The sequence below is a fragment of the Phaethon aethereus genome (assembly GCF_964289735.1).
Source record: "Phaethon aethereus genome assembly, chromosome: 2".
Taxonomy (NCBI): domain Eukaryota; kingdom Metazoa; phylum Chordata; class Aves; order Phaethontiformes; family Phaethontidae; genus Phaethon; species Phaethon aethereus.
This window is the reverse complement of record NC_138582.1, coordinates 166,152,152-166,172,380: the sequence shown is the minus strand read 5'-3', so window position 1 is coordinate 166,172,380 and position 20,229 is coordinate 166,152,152. Positions and strand designations below refer to the sequence as shown.

Here is a 20,229-nt window from a genome sequence, read left to right as displayed (position 1 = left end):
GTTGTGCTGAATGGAGTTAAATCCAGTTGGTGGCCGGTCACAAGCGGTGTTCCCCAGGGCTCAGCACTGGGGCCTGTTCCGTTTAGTATCTGTATCGATGACCTGGATGAGGGGATCGAGTGCTCCCTCAGTAAGTTTGCAGGTGACACCAAGTTGGGTGGGAGTGTTGATCTGCTGGAGGGTAGGAGGGCTCTGCAGAGGGATCTGGACAGGCTGGATCGATGGGCCGAGGTCAACTGTATGAGGTTCAACAAGGCCAAGTGCCGGGTCCTGCACTTTGGTCACAACAACCCCATGCAACGCTACAGGCTTGGGGAGGAGTGGCTGGAGAGCTGCCTGGCGGAAAAGGACCTGGGGGTTTTGGTCGACAGCTGGCTCAATATGAGCTGGTGGTGTGCCCAGGTGGCCAAGAAGGCCAACAGCATCCTGGCCTGTATCAGCAATAGTGTGGCCAGCAGGAGCAGGGGAGTGATCGTGCCCCTGTACTCGGCACTGGTGAGGCCACACCTTGAATCCTGTGTTCAGTGTTGGGCCCTTCACTACAAGAAGGATGTTGAGGTGCTGGAGCGTGTCCAGAGAAGGGCAACGAAGCTGGTGAGGGGTCTGGAGCACAAGTCATATGAGGAGCGGGTGAGGGAACTGGGGTTGTTCAGTCTGGAGAAGAGGAGGCTGAGGGGAGACCTTATTGTTTCTGCAACTACCTGACAGGAGGTTGTGGTGAGGTGGGTGTTGGTCTCTTTTCCCAAGTAACAAGTGGTAGGACGAGGGGAGATGGCCTCAAGTTGTGCCAGGGGAGGTTTAGATTAGATATTAGGAAAAATTTCTTCACTGTAAGGGTTATCAAGCATTGGAACAGGCTGCCCAGCGAAGTGGTTGAGTGACCATCCCTGGAAGTATTTAAAAGATGTGTAGGTGTGGTGCTTAGGGACACAGTTTAGTGGTGGACTTGGCAGTGCTAGGTTTATGGGTGGACTTGATGATCTTAGAAGTCATTTCCAACCTAAATGATTCTACGATTTTGAACACTGCATGAAGCTGTGCATGGAAATGCAGCTTGGCTTCATTCTTGGTATCTTGTGGTGCTGTGCTTTATGAAGTTGCAGTTGAGTCGGAAGTCAGTACCTACCTCCCAAACTTACTGATCTGTGAGGTAGAAAAACCACAAATTTATTGTGTGGTGGTGCCAGTAAGCAAAACTTTTTTCCCTGTGCAGACCAAGTGGGGATGATCCAAATAACACTTTCTTCAACGGGAAGGTGACCCTTGAGTTGCTTTGCTGTTTCCTGAACTAAGCATTTTGCTGATAGCCTTTTTGCTGTTCTCCTTCCTGTAGAAGACTGGCAAATTCCTCCATTTCTTTGAATATCTCAGTGTGAAAGTGGATTTTAAAAAATGTGCGTAAAAAGCGGCAGGCTGGACTGGGAGCAGATGTAGTATGGGTGTGAATCAGCCCTTTCACAATGAAGGCTGGCTCTGTGCGTGTCCTCTTGTCTGTCTAACCCCCACCCCATTTTCTGGGTTAAATACAACCTCTAACTTGGCTAAATACAGGATTTTTTTGACCGAATGAATGTGAGCACCGTATGATCTGCCTCCGCATGTTCCCTGAGCCCTTTGCAGGAGAAGGGAAATGTTTTTGAACAAAGTCTGCTAACAGAGTTGTGGGTGGAAAGAGGACAAAACAAGTACGTGAGGAGCCACATATTTTCACTGGACTTCTAAAACAAGTGACAGTTTGTTCTCCAGATAAAGGCACATTTGAGAGGAAAAACCTGACCGGTGACAGTGGAGGGTTTTTTTTGGTGGGTTTTTTCTTAGGTGTCATGAAAATTCTTGTCCAAAATAAGAGGCATCGAGGCTTGTAAGCACGTACTTTTAAAATATGAATACGTGGCAGGCTGAATCCCAGATGAGTGCTCATGACACACAACAGAGGATCCTTTTCTTAGACACTAGAGCCTAAAGGTGAGATTTCAGTGGAGTGTACTCTTACAATCTGGGGTTTTACAATTTCCTTCGGTAGAGATAATCTTGCTCCTATGCAGGAAGTCCGACATACGTCAAAACAACCTGAGTTACGTCTGGGTGAAACCTTTGGCTAACTGGTTAAAGACCATGTCAAAACTCTCTGAAGATGAGTGTGTTTCCATGCTCGGACAGGGTAGAGAAAGGCTGAACGCTGCTAAGAGTATTCTTGCATAAAATGTTGGGGGGATGTTATGCAACTTCATTTCCATATTTTGTCATTTTCCTTATTTTTTTCCTATTTTGTTAGCGTCTGCTGTGTTAAGATTGTATCTTCTGCAAATACCTTGAACCAAGCAAAGGTTTTTTGGGAAGAAGCTGGAGGGTGCAGTTTGGGGCAGCCAAGGGAGCTGGTCTAATTGCTTGCTGCTGACAAAAGGGGTTTCCTTCCCTACTCACAAATGTGCTCTCCCTCCTTCATCCCCTTTTCCTCTTCATTAGCTCTCAAACTCATCTCTTCAGAGGTTATCCTCACTATCAACCAAACATAGCTTCCCCCCCCCCCCCCCCCCCCGCCTTGGTTTGTTTTTTGGTGGATTTAATGGGTGGCTTGGTGTACACTGTGAGTGCCAATGCTGGTGGGGCAGAGAAGATGGAAAGTGTGTGGCTGGGCAGAGCGGGGAATAGTGACTCCTGACTGCAGCAAGCTGCTAGTCCAACTCAGCACGTACCGCTTCCCACAAACTAAGGGACACCACGCACCCATGTAATTGTTTCCTGTGCAGTTTGAATTGTGCAAAACAAACCTTTCCCCGTGGTGTTTGGATTCGAACTTTGCAGCCTTTTTGCTTTCATGTGAGAATCCAAAAGTAAAAGACTTTGTTACGCTAAAACCTATCTGCATGATTGTTTTAGCCAAGAAAATCAAATAGGATAGTTAATAAAATAAATTTTCAAGGGGAAGAAGTTTTTTGTGAACCTGAACCTTAAAGATGAAAAGAAAAAAACAAAAACTGCCATTGTATTTTTTTGCTTGCTTCAAGAATTTACAAGGTGGAACTTGTCATTTCCCCACTGACCAAATTCATGAGAGTAAGTTTCTCAGCTTTTACTGTTCTTCAGATATAAAAATGTTTTGATTCTCTTATGGGGTTTTTTTTGATTGCAAGTTAGGAAGAATGAACTTTCAGCTTTCCTAAACTAGCTGAGTTAGAACTGAGAAGTTCTTTCCCTGTAAGCTTACTATTCAAAGACAATCAAGGCTGGAATTTGTGCTTTGCAGTCCTGCCTGCTTTTCTCATTCTTTAAGAAGTTCCCAGTACTGTTGGCATTGCTTTATGTCTGTAGCTGTCAGAATCCTACTAGCTGACTATCCCGTCATTAAACCATAGAAACCCAAGTTTTGAAAGGGCTAAATAGCACAGGCCTGGAAAACAAGCTTAGACATCCCATACTGGAGCAATAAAAATATAGTTCTGAGAAGACTGTCTTCAGTCCAGATGCAAAGACAAAGAATACAGTACCCAATGTATCATGAAAACAGGACCTTGCACAAGAGGCATGTTACTAGTCATTGATTCCGCATATTCCTGGGTGCATTTCAAAGAGGTGGTTTGCTCTATAAAACGTGGTTTGTCATGCAAGATGATGTAATTCACACTATGGTTGGGAGAGAGACTAAGCGTGATGTTTCTAGGGAAGGATCTAAGCTATTCCCATTCTGTACACAGTGAAGTGACTTATTGTCACTTATTCAGCCTCATTTGTTCTCTATTTAATAATTTCCACTTTTTTCTTTTAGGGTGGTGTCATCCCTTCCTGTATTAGATTTTTCTTGCTGCTATTCTGCATTGAGTTTATAAGAGCTGAAAAAGAGAGTCTAATTTTATCAAGCTTGTTGCCTTCAGCTTCTGAGTCCTGGCAGCCCCTCGCTTTTTCCATTTCCCCCTCCTGCTTCTCCAGTATTCAGTACGAAAACAGCTGTAGCGTCAGTATCTACTTAAAAACCTTCCAAGAGTCCTGTGTATGTACGCTTTACATTTTGGCTTGTTCAAATAACTTCTCAGTTACTATGATCACAGGGATTTTACAGCCCACTTTGAGGATCTGCACCCTTGTAGGGCTCGTGCATGTGAGGCGTGCATCGTTGCTTCTGCTTTCCTGCAGCAAAGGCTTCAGCTACTGACCCTGATCCTGACCATTATTGCTTCCCCTCACAGTAAATTCCTTGGACATGTATATTACATGAATATGAAGTCTTCTAGTTTAAAGTAATGTGTTTATCTCTTCTCTCTAGGCTCTGTTTTGGACATTATAAAGCACATTGTGGCCAAAGGAGAACACAAGACTGGTGTCCTGGATGAACCCTGTATAGCCACGATCCTTAAGGAGGTGCTGGAAGGGCTGGACTACCTGCATAAAAATGGACAAATCCACAGGTATTTTTTATTTGTCTCATCTTTGTCCCAAAATGTGTGTTGCTGAAACAGAGCAGCTGAGCACATGCAGTCTCATTCTACAACAAGCCGTGAGGGCATGGAAAGAGAAAAATAAAGGTGGGAACTTAATCAAAATTCAGAATTCAAATGTCTATATGGTAGCTGCTGCTTTAGGAAATACTATGACTAGGCCAAGTTTGAGTAAACTTTGGGACATTGAAAGTTCTGACATAGAGAACATCTTTCCAAATGTCAACATCAAGCTGCAAAGTGTAGTTGTTGGGAGCTGGAAAACTTCAGCTAGTTTTATTTCTTGCAGAGCTACAAATCACCAAGAGCACTGCATAAGAAGTGTTGAGCAATTTAATAAGGAGCTCTTCAAGCTCTGTTCGTTCATTCGTTCTTTATTTTTAAGACTAGCTGCAAGATCAACATCATGAAATTTGAATTTGGGTAATCTCATTTAAAAAAAAAAAAGGAAACTAAATTAGTGGAAAAACTTCTTCTGTAGGCAAAACCCAGTTAACTAATGGCCTGTGATTTGATGGATCACTGAAATGTGTGGGTTTCTGTGCTGCTATGTTGTTTGGGAGGTATTTTTAAATCATGTTTTCCTCTCCCCTGGTGTCAAGGTGTGGTGTAGCTCAGGAAGAGAGGGTACTAAGTCAGTATGTTTTACTGTTAAAAAGAATGAGATTTGCAATCCTAAATATGTGCTGAAAATAGAATATACTGCTTGTGGGTAATATACATCATCCCAGCCACAGACTGCTGCTGGGAACAACAGCCTCTTCTTTCTTGAATTTTGTGAGCTTGGCTGTCTTCTGGTACAATGCCATTATAAGCATTGCTGCTGCTGTGCTGGAGTAAGTTTCTGTCCTTTGTGATAGCTATGTAAGAAGGGGTAACTCTTTTTGCCAAAATGTTATTTTAATTAGAAAATCCAAGAAGTATTTATTTCATATTTTTGGTCAAACTGACTGACTTTTGTAGGTTGTTTTGGGTTAAAAAGAAAAAAATGGTTGGAAACCGTTCTGGCGGAATTCTTTTCCCAGAAAGAAGTCTCAAATTTCAGTTTCCAGTCTCTATTAAAATTCTGATTTAACAGGAATGGTTGTCTTCATTGAAGGCAGTTTTGATTTCCGAGCTGGTTGCTTAACTTTGTTTTTTAGAGGTAAGACTTCAGGCAGCTCTGGGAAGTTCGAGTAAAAGAGCAGCTTACTGAGTACATGGCAATTTTTCCACCCTTGCCATAAGTATTTTACAGAACCGTTCTCATCTGTGACTTGCAGTTGGTTTGCTTGATCCAATGAAATTAAAATATATAAGTTAAAGCAGCAGTAACCTGTTAAATTTCAGTTTTTCCTGAAGATGTCACATAGTGATTTCTGTATTGAAAGAGGGGTGGTTCTCCATTTGACTTGCTTTATTGAAACAGAAAAACTAGTAATTGTGGTAAAGGTTGTAGAGGATATATTCATGTGTGTGTGGTTGGGGTTTTTTTGTATTTTTTTACTGCACTCAGCAAAAATGATGCTCACAGAAAATTCAAACTGCTTAGTCTGAAAAAATGATTCATATTGAATCATTTGGAAGCAGACTGAACCAAACCTGCTGCAACCATTCTTGTCTTGCTCATTTGAAGAATTTCACCCTTTTTTAGGGGACTTCAGCAAAGAAATCAAAGCTGTGTCATTGCAGCAGCTTAAGGTTGTGGTTGTGCGTCAGCTACTCTGCATGTATTGCATCCCTGTATTTCAGGGGTGCTCCGACAATTGCGTAATGTTTTATCAGAAAAAAAGCATTTGGATTACCTCATTTGTGTTGGGGCATGGCGGTCTGGGAAATCTGGAGAAGTGGTAATAGTCATGATACAGACGGAAAGTTGTGGAGTTTCCTACCTGTGATGCAAAGGATGGGTTTTTAACTATTGACAGAAGGCAAGCTTGCATGCCTTTAAGGAAACGTGTCATCCCTCAATGGAGTTAATCGTGCTGTCTTGCATTTTATCTAGATGAGTGTACACTGCTGAGAAGAAAACGCAATTTAAAGTTGTAGTGCATATGGGAGCTTTCCTCACACATAGGAATATTTGCATGGCTTTCCCATTTTGCTTAATGCTAGGGATCGTAATATTGGTCATGCCTGATGGGAAAGGCAGGTGGAAATCTTGCAGTCGTGCCAGAGATGCTCTGAGAGGAAGTGTTTAAAATAACTAAACTTTGGTCCCCTGGGTCAGCTTAAAGTATCTGGCTTGAAAGGAAACCAGTTGCACCAGGTGATGGCTGAACTGCTGAATATAGTGTCTGCACTGTGGGGCAGCTGTGGTTGAGGTGAGCTTCAGGCCAAAAAAAGGTCAGCTGTGAAGGGTTAAAATTGAAGGGCTTTGATTAGACCTGGAACAACCAACCCGAAGCACAAAACCATCCAGCAGAGCAAAGTGTTCAGCTGGTTACACTGAATATCCCAACTCGGTTTGTATTACACCTAGGAGAAAATGACTTGATAAAGTTAGAGACACAGTGTGGGTGAAATGAATGTAATTTGCACATGAAGTTGGACAACCAGGCTGGTGGCAAAGCCCAAAGGGTGAATATCTGGACCCAAATGTAATTTTGTGGGTGCTGTTGACCTGAAGTGGGGACAGCTTGTTACTGCTGTAAATCATCAGTGAGATCAGAGAATCCACTGTCTGACAGTGGAGCTGCTCGATACTTCTAAATTATGCATCATCTTAAATGGGTAAATTAAGTTAACACGTGGAAGACTGGCTTAATGAAATTCTGCTGCTGCTGAATTTTACTCGGCGTAAGCCTGCCTTGAACTTAATGCCACTTCTAATTAAGATTTGGGGACCTGGCTTTGCATGGAAGTGTAAATCCCTCACTTTAGACAGGAGAGTAGCTTGACAGTATTCTCCACAGGAGATTAGAAAGCCAAATATCTAGTGAAGGCTTAAATTATACTTTCTTTTTGGTTTACTTTCCTGATTAACAGCCGGAGCGAGGCTGAGACTTGAATAGATGCCATTGTTCAGCAGCAAATGCTTAAGTTTCCCACATTGTCCAAAGTGATCTTTTTTTTTTTTTTTGCATTTGTGTTGCAAGGCCTGTTGGGAACAAAGTCCGTGGCCTTATGGAAAAGACAAAGGAGAAGGCAGAATCAGTTTTATTTTCATGAAACACTCTATACCAAGGTGACGATTGCAAATGATCCCTGTCTTCCTCCACAATCACCACTGCCTCCCCTATCTTGAGGTGGCTGCCGTCTGCCTTCGTTGCCATGTGCCTGTCCCTGGTCTTCTCTCCTGTGCCAGCTGCCGCCATCCCCGTTGTGGTTTTCTATGTAGCACAGTGATCCCAACGATGATGTGAAATCCTAGTGATCCGGCTCATGTTAAGTGAGTTAAATACCTGGGCACCAGCCAGTGTGCTGAGGACGGAGGGCCAGACTCGGAAACCTTCGGATGAAGCTGTCCGGCAGGAATCTGCTCAGACACTTTTTTATGGAAGTCGAGCAAGACTGACATGCTGCGGGGGGTCTCTCCCGGGCTAATCTTGTCTGGGTGACACGCAGGGTACGTTGCACCTCTTCCCCGTGTGGACTCTGATTCCTCTGTGTATTTGGGGATTAGCAGGAGTTCGATGAATGACTTGGTTTTGCTTTAGTTTTATTTCCAACTCAAGAGGTTTTATTGCTGAAAAAGACTCGTTGGAAGGAAGTTCAAGGCATCTTCAGGTAGTGCTCTTTATGGCAGTCTGACAAATGAATTGTGCTGATTAACTGTTGCAAGGTCTCTCTGTCTTTCTCCCTATTTTTATCTCTGAGCTTATCTTCTGTTCATGATTAGCTGTTGTGCAACTGAATATTTCAGTTAGTCCAGGTGAAATGATACGCTGCTCAAATATAATCAGATTCTCCTATTGCAGCATAATAAATGTGATACTCGCATGCTTTTTTGTAGAAACAAAAATGCTTAGGAACTGGTTTAGGGTTGCATGCGCTTGAAATACTGTCATGGCAGTAATCCAGCTACTAATTTCTTTGCTGCTCTACTTCTTAGGGGGTGAGAAGTGCAACAGCACATTTCATATGGTGAGTTAGATCAGCTTGTGCCCCATACAGAATGTTTTGGGGGGTTTTTTGGTGTCTTTTCAAAACCAGTTTTCTGAGTATGAGGCAGCAGCATGCTGTGGCAGCTGTTTGCGTCTTGCTTTGAAGAGACCCTGGAAACAATATTCTTGTTGTGTCTTTATGCAAATATATTAGCTTATTTTTTGGACCTTAGGATGATCTTGACACAGGATCAAAGCTTATTTGTCTGCCTCTTCTACCTATATTACGAGAAAATAATACCTGAAAAAAGGGTGTCTGTATGTGAGCACACACACATCACCAACACTGTGTGTGGGGTTTTGCAGGAATGCTTCTCCAGTAGCGAGTTTCAGATTTAAGATGAAGGAGCTGATGGATATATTTTGGCAGAACTCAGCTGTCCTACAGGATTCAAGCTTAATTTTCATGTAGCTGATTAATGCATTGATAGCAGTGCTGACAGGTATTGTGGTTAAACTGGATTCCAGTATGCCTCTGATTATTTTGATGGCTGAAATATTGTACTTTTTTGTTTCTGTAGCGATACTGTAGGAGAACTTCATATCCCTCCTCTCCATAGTGCTATAATCTTGTTTTGGGGAGTGTATTTTGGAACTGAAGTTTGGTAGGGGAGGATTGCGGAATGGGTAATGGAATGTGGAGCCGTTCACCTCTAATTGCCAGTTTGATTTTTAAGTCAGGACCCTAGTAATTTGAAAGCTAGCTATTGCTCAGCCGTGGGAAGTACAATTTTATATTCAGAGAAGTGTACTTTAGTCTCTTCTCCCTTATAGCATGGGATGGGCAGAAATAACCTTTAGAGGTAGTTATTAATATCAATTTTAAAGCTTTAATTTGTAAACAGTTCAGTAGCCAGAGCAATAGAAATGTTACTTTTGGGTGTCTTGGTGGGAAGGAAGAAAAGATGCTGCTCTAGATTGTACTGGGCGATTTGTTCCCCCACATAAACATCTTGCTGTACTGGGTCAAGGGCACAAGGACCACCAAATTTCCACTCTCTGTACATGGCATGTCAGACTGACGTGTACTATGGTGGTTTGGTGAACCAGCACGTTCTCCTGGTGGCTGTTTCTTCCACTGCATCATCCAGAAATTCATTGTTTAAAAAAAAAAAAAAATGTTTCCTTGTGGTTGCAGAGAGAACATATGAACCAGATGTAAATCCCAAATCTGCAGACAGCCAGAAACAATAGCTCCTGTGGAGACAGTTTTCCTCAAAGTGGATAAAGACAGTCTCTGCTCTGAAGCCAAAAAACCTGGCAATTAAAACTCTGATAGTAACATCATTGCTGATGGAAGCACAGCAGCGCTGGGGGGACCTGCAGTGGCTCCAGGCTAATGTCAGTGCCCCAGCCCTCAGGGGCTCTGGGCGTTACGAGGATCCATGTAGCGACTCGCAAGGTGATGCCGGAAGCCGAGCGCTTGCTGTATGACTGTTGTGTTCGGATGTCTGTCTCTGTGTCATTCTCCTCAGACCCAGGTACTGCCTCTGGACTTGGTCACAGGGTGTCCTGCAGTTACTCAAAGTAACTTTGATTTAGTTCAAACAAAAAGTGACTTTTTGGTACAACTCCTGTGCACCACATTAAAAGGGAGGTGAGTTTTTAGGTTCCCCCCCACCCCTTTGTTACAGGGAGATGAGAAGTGGGAAAATATCATGAAGAGCAGGAGATGTAGGTTGGAGTGATCTCCAAAAGGTTCAACAGCAATGACAGGTTTTGGTCAGTGATCCATGACTGAGTTACACGCTCGGCTAATACGGTTTCTAGCAATTCCTGAGTTGTCAGGAGTATTTGGATTTGATGTGTTTCCCAGGGAGAATAATCTTCATTTACTCTGCAACGTTAATTGTTTTGGGTGAAAATGCAACAGACTCTCTTAGCTTTCGACTTTGAAGAAGCCGTGCCGTTCACACGTACGTACAAATACTTTCTTTGTGACACCCTTCTTGTGTCACTGCTTTTATCTGGTATAGGTTACTGGGACTAGACCACCCAGTATAGGCTCTTGCAGTATCTCTCCAGCAGTAATTTTTTGAATCACTGGTGTTCATCCCATTCATCCTTTCTGCTGTGATGCATCAAGTGAATAACCCACTTCAAGAAGATGGCTCTGAATATTGTCCCCTGTCGTAATGCAGCAAATTTTCTGACCTTCATAGATCCTAAAAGCTGCATATATGGAGGTGCCTTAAGCATTTATTCAGACCACTGCAGTCCTTCCATTCATGTCTTATGCTAAAGCATGAGAAAAAGGTCACTTGCTGAATTTGTGTGGCAATGTATTAAGTCCACTTGAAAATTTTGCAAGGCTGCATCAGAAATTATTTTTGCATGTTTACTAAATCAAATTATATCCTGTCTTGCAGGGCTCTTATAAAACTTTAACATTAAAAAGTAAAGCTTAATACTTTCAAAAAGAAAAGTGAGACAAAACCCACTCTCATTTAAGACAACAAAAGGAACTGCCCCAGAAAAATGTATCATTTCATGGCAGCCTGGAAAGCATCACCAAATTAGTCTGGGGGTGCAAGAGGACTGTTTACATTGTATAGATACCCAATTTTATAACTGCTTTCTCCATTTTATAGGAATAGCTGGATGAAATAAGGAGATCTTCTTTCCTCTTCCTATGCTGGCCATGCTTAAAACTGTCATCTTCTAGATTTTGGAGAATGGAGCCGAGCTGGCAAGTCTCTCGCGAGCCCTGGTTGTCTTGAATTTCTCCATCTGTGTCATGTTGCAAACACTGTTGAGCAAGAACTGTGGGTGGCTTTGTAGATATGGGTGACTCTTGGCTGCGTAGGGGAATGCCTTGGACCTTGTGTATATATAGATATACATAACGCTTCTCCAGAACAGGGGTGCTTGTTGCCTTTTGGAAATTAGGACCTTTTTGTGCTGCCCTATATTTTTGGGCCTTATTTGATCCACGTTGATTATGGGTTTACTGGAATGAACTTTCATCTCTCCATCATGGCAGGGTCAAGGCAGGGAGATGTGTGAATCACTCACTGGCTTTCCTGTTCCTTCTGCTACCTGATCCATCTTGTACTCAAACTGGGGCGATCTGCATGTGGTAGTTTTGGGAAAATTCCTATTTCTGAGCACACTACAAACGTGTTTTAGCATGCAGGAGACACTGCAGCACGGTGGCATGCATCACTAGTATTGCCACATGAAGCATGCCCACCTCTGCACATTAAATAATTTGACATGAAACATTGAAATAAGGCCACGTTACAACTTCACTCTTTTCTCGTTACCAATGACTACAGCAGGGCCTCCCAAAAATATCTGGGCCTCCAGGGATAGGAGGCAGACCTTACGACTCCATAGCTTGCTGTGTGTGTTGCTTTTCATGCAGCAACTGTTAAAGGAGCTTTGTGCCTTGTCCCCCACTGCAGCCCTTAGGAAGTAGAATCAGGAAATGGAAGGGCTGAATAGATGAATTTGTGGAAGAAATCCTGGTACGTTTTTAGCTGCCATTCAATGGTACAAAAACTTGATTTTAAGGCCCGCTGGGCAGGGTCCTTTCCTTATGAGGGATACAAGAGAAAAAGCTGAAGTTCTGACTGAATAGGGGAAACTTTAAAAAGTGATGTATGAGGATAGAGATGTAGCTTCTTTCTTGCATTGACTGCTGAAGGGCTGAAGCTTGTCAGAAGCCCTAGCTGCTTTGCAGATTCTCGTTGGCATAAGCTGATACTACAGCAGTGATGTGCATCAGGGTGAGTATGTGAAGCAACAGCCTCTTTCGTAGGAGGAAGAAGTGGAGCTGTGAGGGTTGGTATGATTAGATCATCTCCATGTTGGGAGATAGGGCTAGGTCCGGTGTTTGTAGCACTTTATTATCTGGCTGAAGAAGCGGATCTGTCTGAAAACTGTTTTTTAAGGTTTTGGTTTTAGCTGGAGCAACTTCCCTCACACTGAGCAGTTGAAGTTACTTGAGCACGAATGCTGGGATGGAGGCATGGTGATGGATAGGAGGTAAATTCCAAGGCAGACAGGATCTGTCATTGAACCTCACCTCCTGTTAGCCATCGTTAGGCTTGTAAACACGTGGGAAGAGAAACGGAATTAATGAGAACGCAAAACCATCAAAGACTAAGTTGGCACAGGAACAAAAAGCATAAGCTGGACATAATTTTCTGAGATAAAGAAAAGTTGCAGGCACTGTGATAACAGTGACTGTGTGTAAGTTATGTGACACACCACTTGCTCTCTCGCTTCATGTCAGAGACTCGCACTGAGTTAGCCAAGATCTGCGACTCTCTTTACTGCCTCAGCATCTTACCAGCCCCTGGAGCTATTCAGAGAACTAAAATGACAGAGTGCATTTCGGGAGGATCTCCTGCAGCTTTCTTTGGTGAGCCCTTCCTTGTCTGAGCTGACATAGTGACTTAACCTATAATGAATCGAATTTCAAAGTCATGGTTTCTTGGACACCAAATCCGCTACTTAAAGCAGCAGTCCACTTCTCTAGCATTGGAGGGAAAAAATCAGGAGGGATTGTACCTAGTAAGTGCATCGTGGGTCTTTGGAAAAATGTTTTATGTTTTAGCTAAGATAAAGTACAATGGGAGATTCCTTTCTCCTGTAGCCCTTACTGGGGTTTCTGTTTGCCTGTGCAAAACGGATACCTGGATGCAGGTATCTCTCCCAAGAGGTTTCTTCACTGTGCTGAGTGTGACCTGCTTGGATGTGAAGGATGGGGCACAGAGAAAACAAGTCCTCGATGTACTTATAGCTCATCTTGTTGGAAGCTGACAATCCTTTCCAACAGGCTTTGTCTACACATCCCTATGATTGCAAAGCCATGGTCTGTCAGTCACTTCTGCCTTCCAAAGCCTTGCTTCATGCTGCTTAAAAGAACCAAAAAGAACTTTAAAAATTCTTGATAACACTGGATTATTCATCTAACTTTCTCCAGACATTAAAATGACAGTTAAAAAGCCCTTAAATATTCCTACCTACCTAGCCCCCATGAAGTTGGAGCTTTAAAAATGCCTCTACCATTTATGAGACTCGAAGTAAAACATGAGTTGCCTTGTGCTGCTGGCATTTAGCTGCTGCATTGAGGCCCTGATCTTTCACCACAGCCCAGCAGCTCAGAGAAGAGGGTAGAAGCAGTCGCTGTGCTTCCCTGATCCTGAGCAATAAAGCGTGTCGCTGGGCTGGTCTCCCGCTGTAATTTATAGCGGCCTGGCTGCTGCCGCTGGTCCCGGCTGCCAGTGGCCGCAAGAGCCTGCTGAGAGGGCTGTGGATGAGCAGGGATGAAGCAAGCTGTGGACTTGGCCCCCTCTTCCCCCTGCTTATGCCTGCCTCAGCAGGGAGGCTGGAAAGAGCACTACGGAAGCTGCTTTGCCAGCTCTCTGCTGTTGGAAGACCTTCAAGCTTTGGGAGATGTTCCCGCATCCAGCTCTGCAGACTTAAGTACAGCCCTGTTAGCAGACAGTAATTGCATCTTGCCTCAGAGTTGGGACTGGAGGCTCAACCTTGTGGCAAGAAAATGTTAGTACGCGCAGCTTTTCTGAGCAGGAAAAGGAGCGTGCTAATGTACAGCGCTTCAAATACAGTTGTCTTGAATGCCTTCTCCTACGTTCTGCTGAATGTGCTGATGTTTGAGAGCGTAAAAATATTACTCTGCTTGCATGCTCCAAGCCTAGTTTCTGGTTTGCAGCTCTGTCTCAAATGGTAAAGCTCTTGCATATAGCCAGCTTCTTATATCTTGGCTTATAAGGCGAAGGGAAGGGGTGACACAGGTAACAGCATATCACTGAAGGAAGAGTAATGTTTGATAGTAGAGAGCATAGTGCTCACTTGGTGTATAATGGCACAAATTGCTTCATATTTAAGTGTACATAGAGGTATTGTCCTGGAAGTATTTTGCAAATTACTCACAATAATGTCAGTGCCAGTAATTGGTTGCATTCAGTATAAATATTTTGAGTTATTCATTACCATTAACAGAAAATAGTAAATCTTGTATCTTGCACCTTCTCTTGTTTTTCAATGAAACTTGGCAGGACTAACCACTCCTTCCTCATGCCAAATTATGCACTATAGAGTTCAGTCCATGAAAATTTTATTGTTACAGTTGATGTAAATTGCATCTAATGGGCAGATGACTCATGGCTGTGCTGACAGCCAGCATTGCATCCTAAAGGCATATAGGAGCAGGTTGGAAGCAAAGGCAGAATAAACAGGGCTTATCTCCATTTCCTCCTTCATGTGATGGTTTTCTTCTCAGTGCTCGGCTACAGAAGCCCTCGGATGCCACTCTTTGCTCAGGTCACTTGTATTACCGTTGCAGTGGCCTTAAATTGTCCTAGCTATTGCTCCCAATGTAGACATTTGAACACAAGCCAAGTGAATCCTTTTTGATTTCCAAACAATATGAAGAGGCTTGTTTAAAAAGCAGTAAATTAATGAGCTTCATTGCTTTTTTTGCAGACACCGGTTCTTTTAAGTCTATAATATGAAGTTTTATTACCTGTGCCAGGATTGTAGAGTTGCAGCTGGTTACTGATAATGCTGCTCTCTGTTACAGACCAGCAACTCTTGCTTTTTCCCTTAGTGTTGTCACTGCAACAACCACCACTCTACGGCAGTGCCAAGGATTGAGGGCTATAGGTGAGCGCAGATCTGATCACTTAGCAGGATCTTAAAGGACTCACCTAGGCTTTTTATAGTGGGAACAAGCCATTAGGATACAGTTCTGTAGTTCCCCCCCTGCCTCATTGAAAAATTAATTGTGGGGAGTGTGGGAACACTGCACTTGAAATTGGGGGGCATCGTCTCATTGCCTTCCTGTACTCCCAAGTCTTCTGTAGCTGGATGCTTGATTGTAATTTTGTTGAATCGGGGATCAGTTTTGATTATATAGCATCTAATGCCTGTGGCCCAGCCCTAACCTGGAGGCATTACTGTGATGTAACTGGTACGTTAGCGTTTGGTCGCACTGGGAAGCTAAACCAGTTTGGAAAGCATATGAAGAGGGATTTCTGCCCTGCTGTGAAATCTCCCATGGCTGATGTGGAGAATCCAAGTTTGCACTGGAGCGAGTCCAAACTCCTCTTCCCATTCTGGTTGTGAAGTACAAGGTAAATAAAAACATAATTGTTATTTTGTGGAAGGGCTCTGAGAGGCTTTAGAAGAGAGGAAGGTGACTGCTACGGAGCGGGAATGTCCAGAACTATGGTAGCATTTGTTAAGCTACCGTCAAGAAAGAGTTTACTCCAGCCTTCTGTAACTTCATTTAAAATGTGATATAATTACTGTTTACGCTACAGCCTAAAGCTGCTTCCTGTTTCCAGTATAGTAATTATGCCAGAGGCACACCATTTATTCCAAGTGTATCAGCCCAGGATATGGTCATTACCACATTAATAGGAAGTACCTTCAAATTGTTATGCTTGGCAATAACTATATCCTGAAGTAACAAACTTCTCGCCATTCAACTTGCGAGTTTATAAGCATCTCCTGGCGAGAATAAACAGGAAAGCACCATTCCTCTCCCCTGCCCCATTGCTTTAAATGCAATTAATTAATTAATCTTAAGGATGGTTTTAAAGGAGGACCCAATTTGAAGATACTGCTGGTGATACCAGCACCCGCTAAAGGGGATCTGTGTTCACGCAGTGTTATTGCTGCTCGATGTTCACCCAGTACGGCCGCAGCGGGCGACGCAATGCCAATACACTGGGGTGAGGAATGGGAAAGCTGGAAGTTGCCTCTGTGGTACGGTAACTCCGAAATGGAGTCGGTGTCCCCAGACAGCTTGCTGCCGATGCGTTTTGCTGCTCTGGGGTGGGGTGTACCACGCTGGGGTGAGTAATGGCCTTTTCAGAGGGTTGGTCACTGGGAGGAAATGCCACATCAAGTGGTGATTTAAATCTGCAGCTTGACTTGGATATTTGGCAGTGGCTGTTGTTGGCCTCCTGGACTTCTTATTGTAGCAACGACTTGTTTTAATTTCTTGAACCAGCTTGAAGAGCCATATTTACTGACTTCTATTTCCAACAAGACAAATTTTAATTAATGCAAGCTGAAGCTAAGAAGAAAACAAGCCTCTGCATTGGAGGGGGTTAAGGGATTGGAGTCCTTTGGCTCTTTTTTCCCATGGGACTCAATCTGAGTGCTTGTTTCGCTACTTTTTGAACTCCAAGCCCGTCCAGCCCGCTGTGTTACGGTAGGATGGTCTGGTGGTATTGAATGTGTGCTGCTTTCTGGCTGCTGTTGCTACGTCAGTGAAAGCCGCCGGAGTTTTTCTGGACTCCGAAGTGCACGATGGTTGAGACTTCATCCTTAGCTCTGCTTAAAAACCTCCCTGGCACTTCCTTCATTGCTGAGTGCTGTCTGCTGCGGGGGCTCGGTGAGCTGCACACGCCGTCGTGCCGGCAGGGAAGTTTGGAAAGGCTGTACAATACAGCACGGCCCAGCTTACTGGGGAAATGCTCCGGCATCCTGGGCTGCCTTGGAGTGCAGATGGAAGAGAAGTTACTTGTGTCCACCTTCAGTAAGAGGAACAATAACTTTGATAGGCGACCTCGGTGCATGCTATTCCTTTCCCCTTAACCTGGGGCGGGCAGGCAGCTTTGAAAGGGCCTCGTGTCCTGGCTGTTGCAGGAGAACTGGCTGGCTGGATAAACATTTCCAGCAGGATTGGAGAGTTTCCTGAACACCCTCCGATCCCTCTGAATCGGTGCTGGTGCACGGGGGAGTTCCTGGAGATGGCTGTGCCTGTGCCAAGCACCGAGTGAGCCAGGTCCTTACCTAGGAAGCAGCAGACTTGGGCGCTGCGCTCTCATGGCTCCACGTGCTCATGAGGTTGGATCCAAAAGCCGCCTGCTACCTAAATATTGGCAGGGAGCTCTTCCATTCCCTCACTGTTACGGACCATGAATGCTTTGTGGGAGCGCAGGGGTTGGTTAGTCAGCTTTGTATCTCATGGCGATTAATTCTCTACAGCTCCGATTGTATTGGATTTGGCCAATGGATGCTAAGGGGGATATTGTAGCTACACAGTTAAGGTTGTATTTAATCCCTTCGGGTCCCTTCGTCTACTTAAGAGTCTCCGTCCACTGCAGTGCTGATGCTTTCTTGTCTGCAACGGCTGCAGCTGCTAATTGCAGGAAGAAAACAGAATAATGCTTCTTGGAGGGAAAGCTGACTCGCCCCTAGACGGACATTCACGTATCTGGCTGATGTAAAATGAGCAGGACTGGAGCTGACTGGCAGCGGTTGTTTTGTGTTTGTCTACGTATTCCAGCATCGCTGTCACAGCTTGCTTTGAATCGCATCCTCCTACAAAGTCAGCTTCTCAAGGCTATTTCGCCATATGACGTCAGTGTTTCTCTGTAGATCTATCCAAGTGTTCTTGATCATTAAAGCAAATTGGTGTTTTCCTGCATGTGCTCTTATACTAGTGCTTCAGGTGGGGATAAGGCTCCAAGATGGCCACTGCTAGCAAGAGGTGTACATTTGGCAGGAACTGAAGTACTTGTTTGAAGGCTGAAGGCTGCTGTCAGCCGTGGTTTGCTCTTAAAGTAGTCTTTAGTGGGACTGTCTTATGGACGGTCTTGGTTCACATTTGTTCTACTGTATGCCAGGGGCGAGCCTTGCCATGCCAATGTCCTAGGCTGGATATTGGGAAGAATCTAGCAAATGTTAACGCTGGAGAGGATGTGTTTAAAATTATCCTGGCCTGGAAATGGCTGTGGCCCAGGCCCTTCTTCAGAAGAGCAAAGCCAGGAAGGAGGAGATTTCCAGGGTCTGACTGGGGCTCTTCAGCCAGGCCATCATGCCAGTTCTGTTCTCAGGATGCATAAGGGAGGAGAGAAAAAATAGCTTTTGACTTTTTTTGTGTGTGAAAGGATTTGGAATAGTTGCAGAAGACAGTGGAGGGAGAATCTGCTTGTCTTGGTGGTGGGTTTTTTCCTTTTTTTTTTAACTTTTCTCTTCCGTACAGGTGGTTGCCAGTAAGGTGAGGTGTGTTATGAGTTGATGTCTATTCACTGGCATCCATTCCCCAGGCAGTTGCTTTGCTTGCAGCCTTCCTTGAGAGAGCACCTGTATGTGCTCTGGGTCTGCATGTTTCCTAGCCGGTGCAAGCTTAGCAGCCATGCTGATGAACGTGGCTGTCAACTACAAAGGTGCTTCTCTTGGCTTTGTGTGGGGAGCAGCCTGTGAAAATAAGCTGTAAAACTTTAAAGCATATTTGGAGTGAAAGTAGCGTTCCCCTCGAGGATGGAGAAGTGCTGCTGTTAAACTAAACAAACCGGAGCTTTTTTGGGGGTGGAAAGGGGATAGTACAATATCTTTCATAGCACATGCTGGATGTCCTTGTGTATTCGTTGACTTTTTGAGGGTATCTTCTGATAAGTTTTTCATTTTTTTTTTTCTGTGCATAGTACTTAAAACACTACTAGTGATAATCATACAACTACCAGTTAGTGTCTGTCTACTGAAGTTACAATTGGTGTTAAGTCCCTACTGTTTCTGCATGATTGGAAGCAGGAGGTGCTAATGCAAGAAACAAAATATAAGAAATAATAACCTTTTAATCTGTTCTTGTTGGTTGAAGGAAAGATTTAATGAGTTCTACTTACTGTTGCTTTATCTTTCTGCAGGGATGTGAAAGCAGGAAATATTCTTCTTGGAGAAGATGGCTCAGTGCAAATTGCAGGTAACTTTCCTGGTATCTTTGAATAAACTTCAGTAACTGTGTTTCCAAAGAGATGTTTTAATGGGCAAGAAGAAACCTACATAAAAATGTTAGCTTTAAGAAGCCCCACAGTTCTTAAACAAGCAAAACAAAATCAATACCACCAAAAAACCCAACAAAAACCAAACCACAAACCAAAACAAAAAAACCCAACATCCCAGAGTTTATTACATCTTGTTATTTTAAAATACCATTCTTGGGAATAATGACAGTCAGCATGAATAAATCTTTTCACTGTTAAGTCCTCGGAGTCAATAGATTAGATAAAATTCTTGGCATAAGCTAGACAGATTTTTAAAACAGCAAGTTCATAAGGCTGGGAAGTGGACTGCACAGACCTTGCCGATTTAGCATCGATATGTAAGATAGTTTTCAAAAGGACCGTGGTGAACAGTGGATAGATTTCTCAGAAGGAAATTGGTAAGTCACTTGCAACTTCACCTTAACCAAAGATCTGCCGCTCTTGGCAGATAAATGGCTCCTGGGGGTGCTCCCTAGTCTGCTTCAGTCAAACCGAGTGGCAGAGTGCCTGTTTGACTGCCCTAACCCAGCCCAAACTGGGGTGAACTGGAAGTCTTGGAAGCAGTCGTGCAAGCTGAGGGACAGGGTGGGGAAGACTGTAAAAGCATTTACTTTAGCTAATACAGATGTGCCTGGAGGAGATGACTGTTGTGGTCACTGCTGTCACGAGCTGCATCAATACAGGTATGTTAGAAACAGTTCTTGGTGTGGATGGATCATATGCCTGTGGAAGAGGGTGGTGTGGTTTTGTGTTTTTTGTTTTTCCCAGTATTACTCTTCCGGTCTTTTATTTCATACACATTCCTACATTCTTTCCAGAAATCAAGAATTATTGTTGTTATCATTATTGACTACTAAGTAAGACAAGATTTTTGGAGGCTACATTTAGAACCTGTGAGACTTGTTTTTCCTCTTCCCAGTGTGCAGAGGTCCTCTCCTGAGTATGATTCCTCTCCGACTG

The 20,229-nt window shown here is 43.8% G+C and overlaps 1 protein-coding gene across 1 annotated transcript in view; it reads left to right on the top strand.

Annotated features, from left to right (window-relative positions):
- Positions 1 to 20,229, top strand: part of OXSR1 (oxidative stress responsive kinase 1) — a gene marked incomplete at both ends in the record, with an annotated part of 92,274 nt that overhangs the window by 39,555 nt on the left and 32,490 nt on the right. The window contains 2 exons of the mRNA XM_082014964.1: positions 4,262 to 4,403; positions 19,153 to 19,208. Coding sequence (XP_081871090.1) covers positions 4,262 to 4,403; positions 19,153 to 19,208 — 198 coding nt within the window. The remainder of the gene's footprint in view (positions 1 to 4,261; positions 4,404 to 19,152; positions 19,209 to 20,229) is intronic.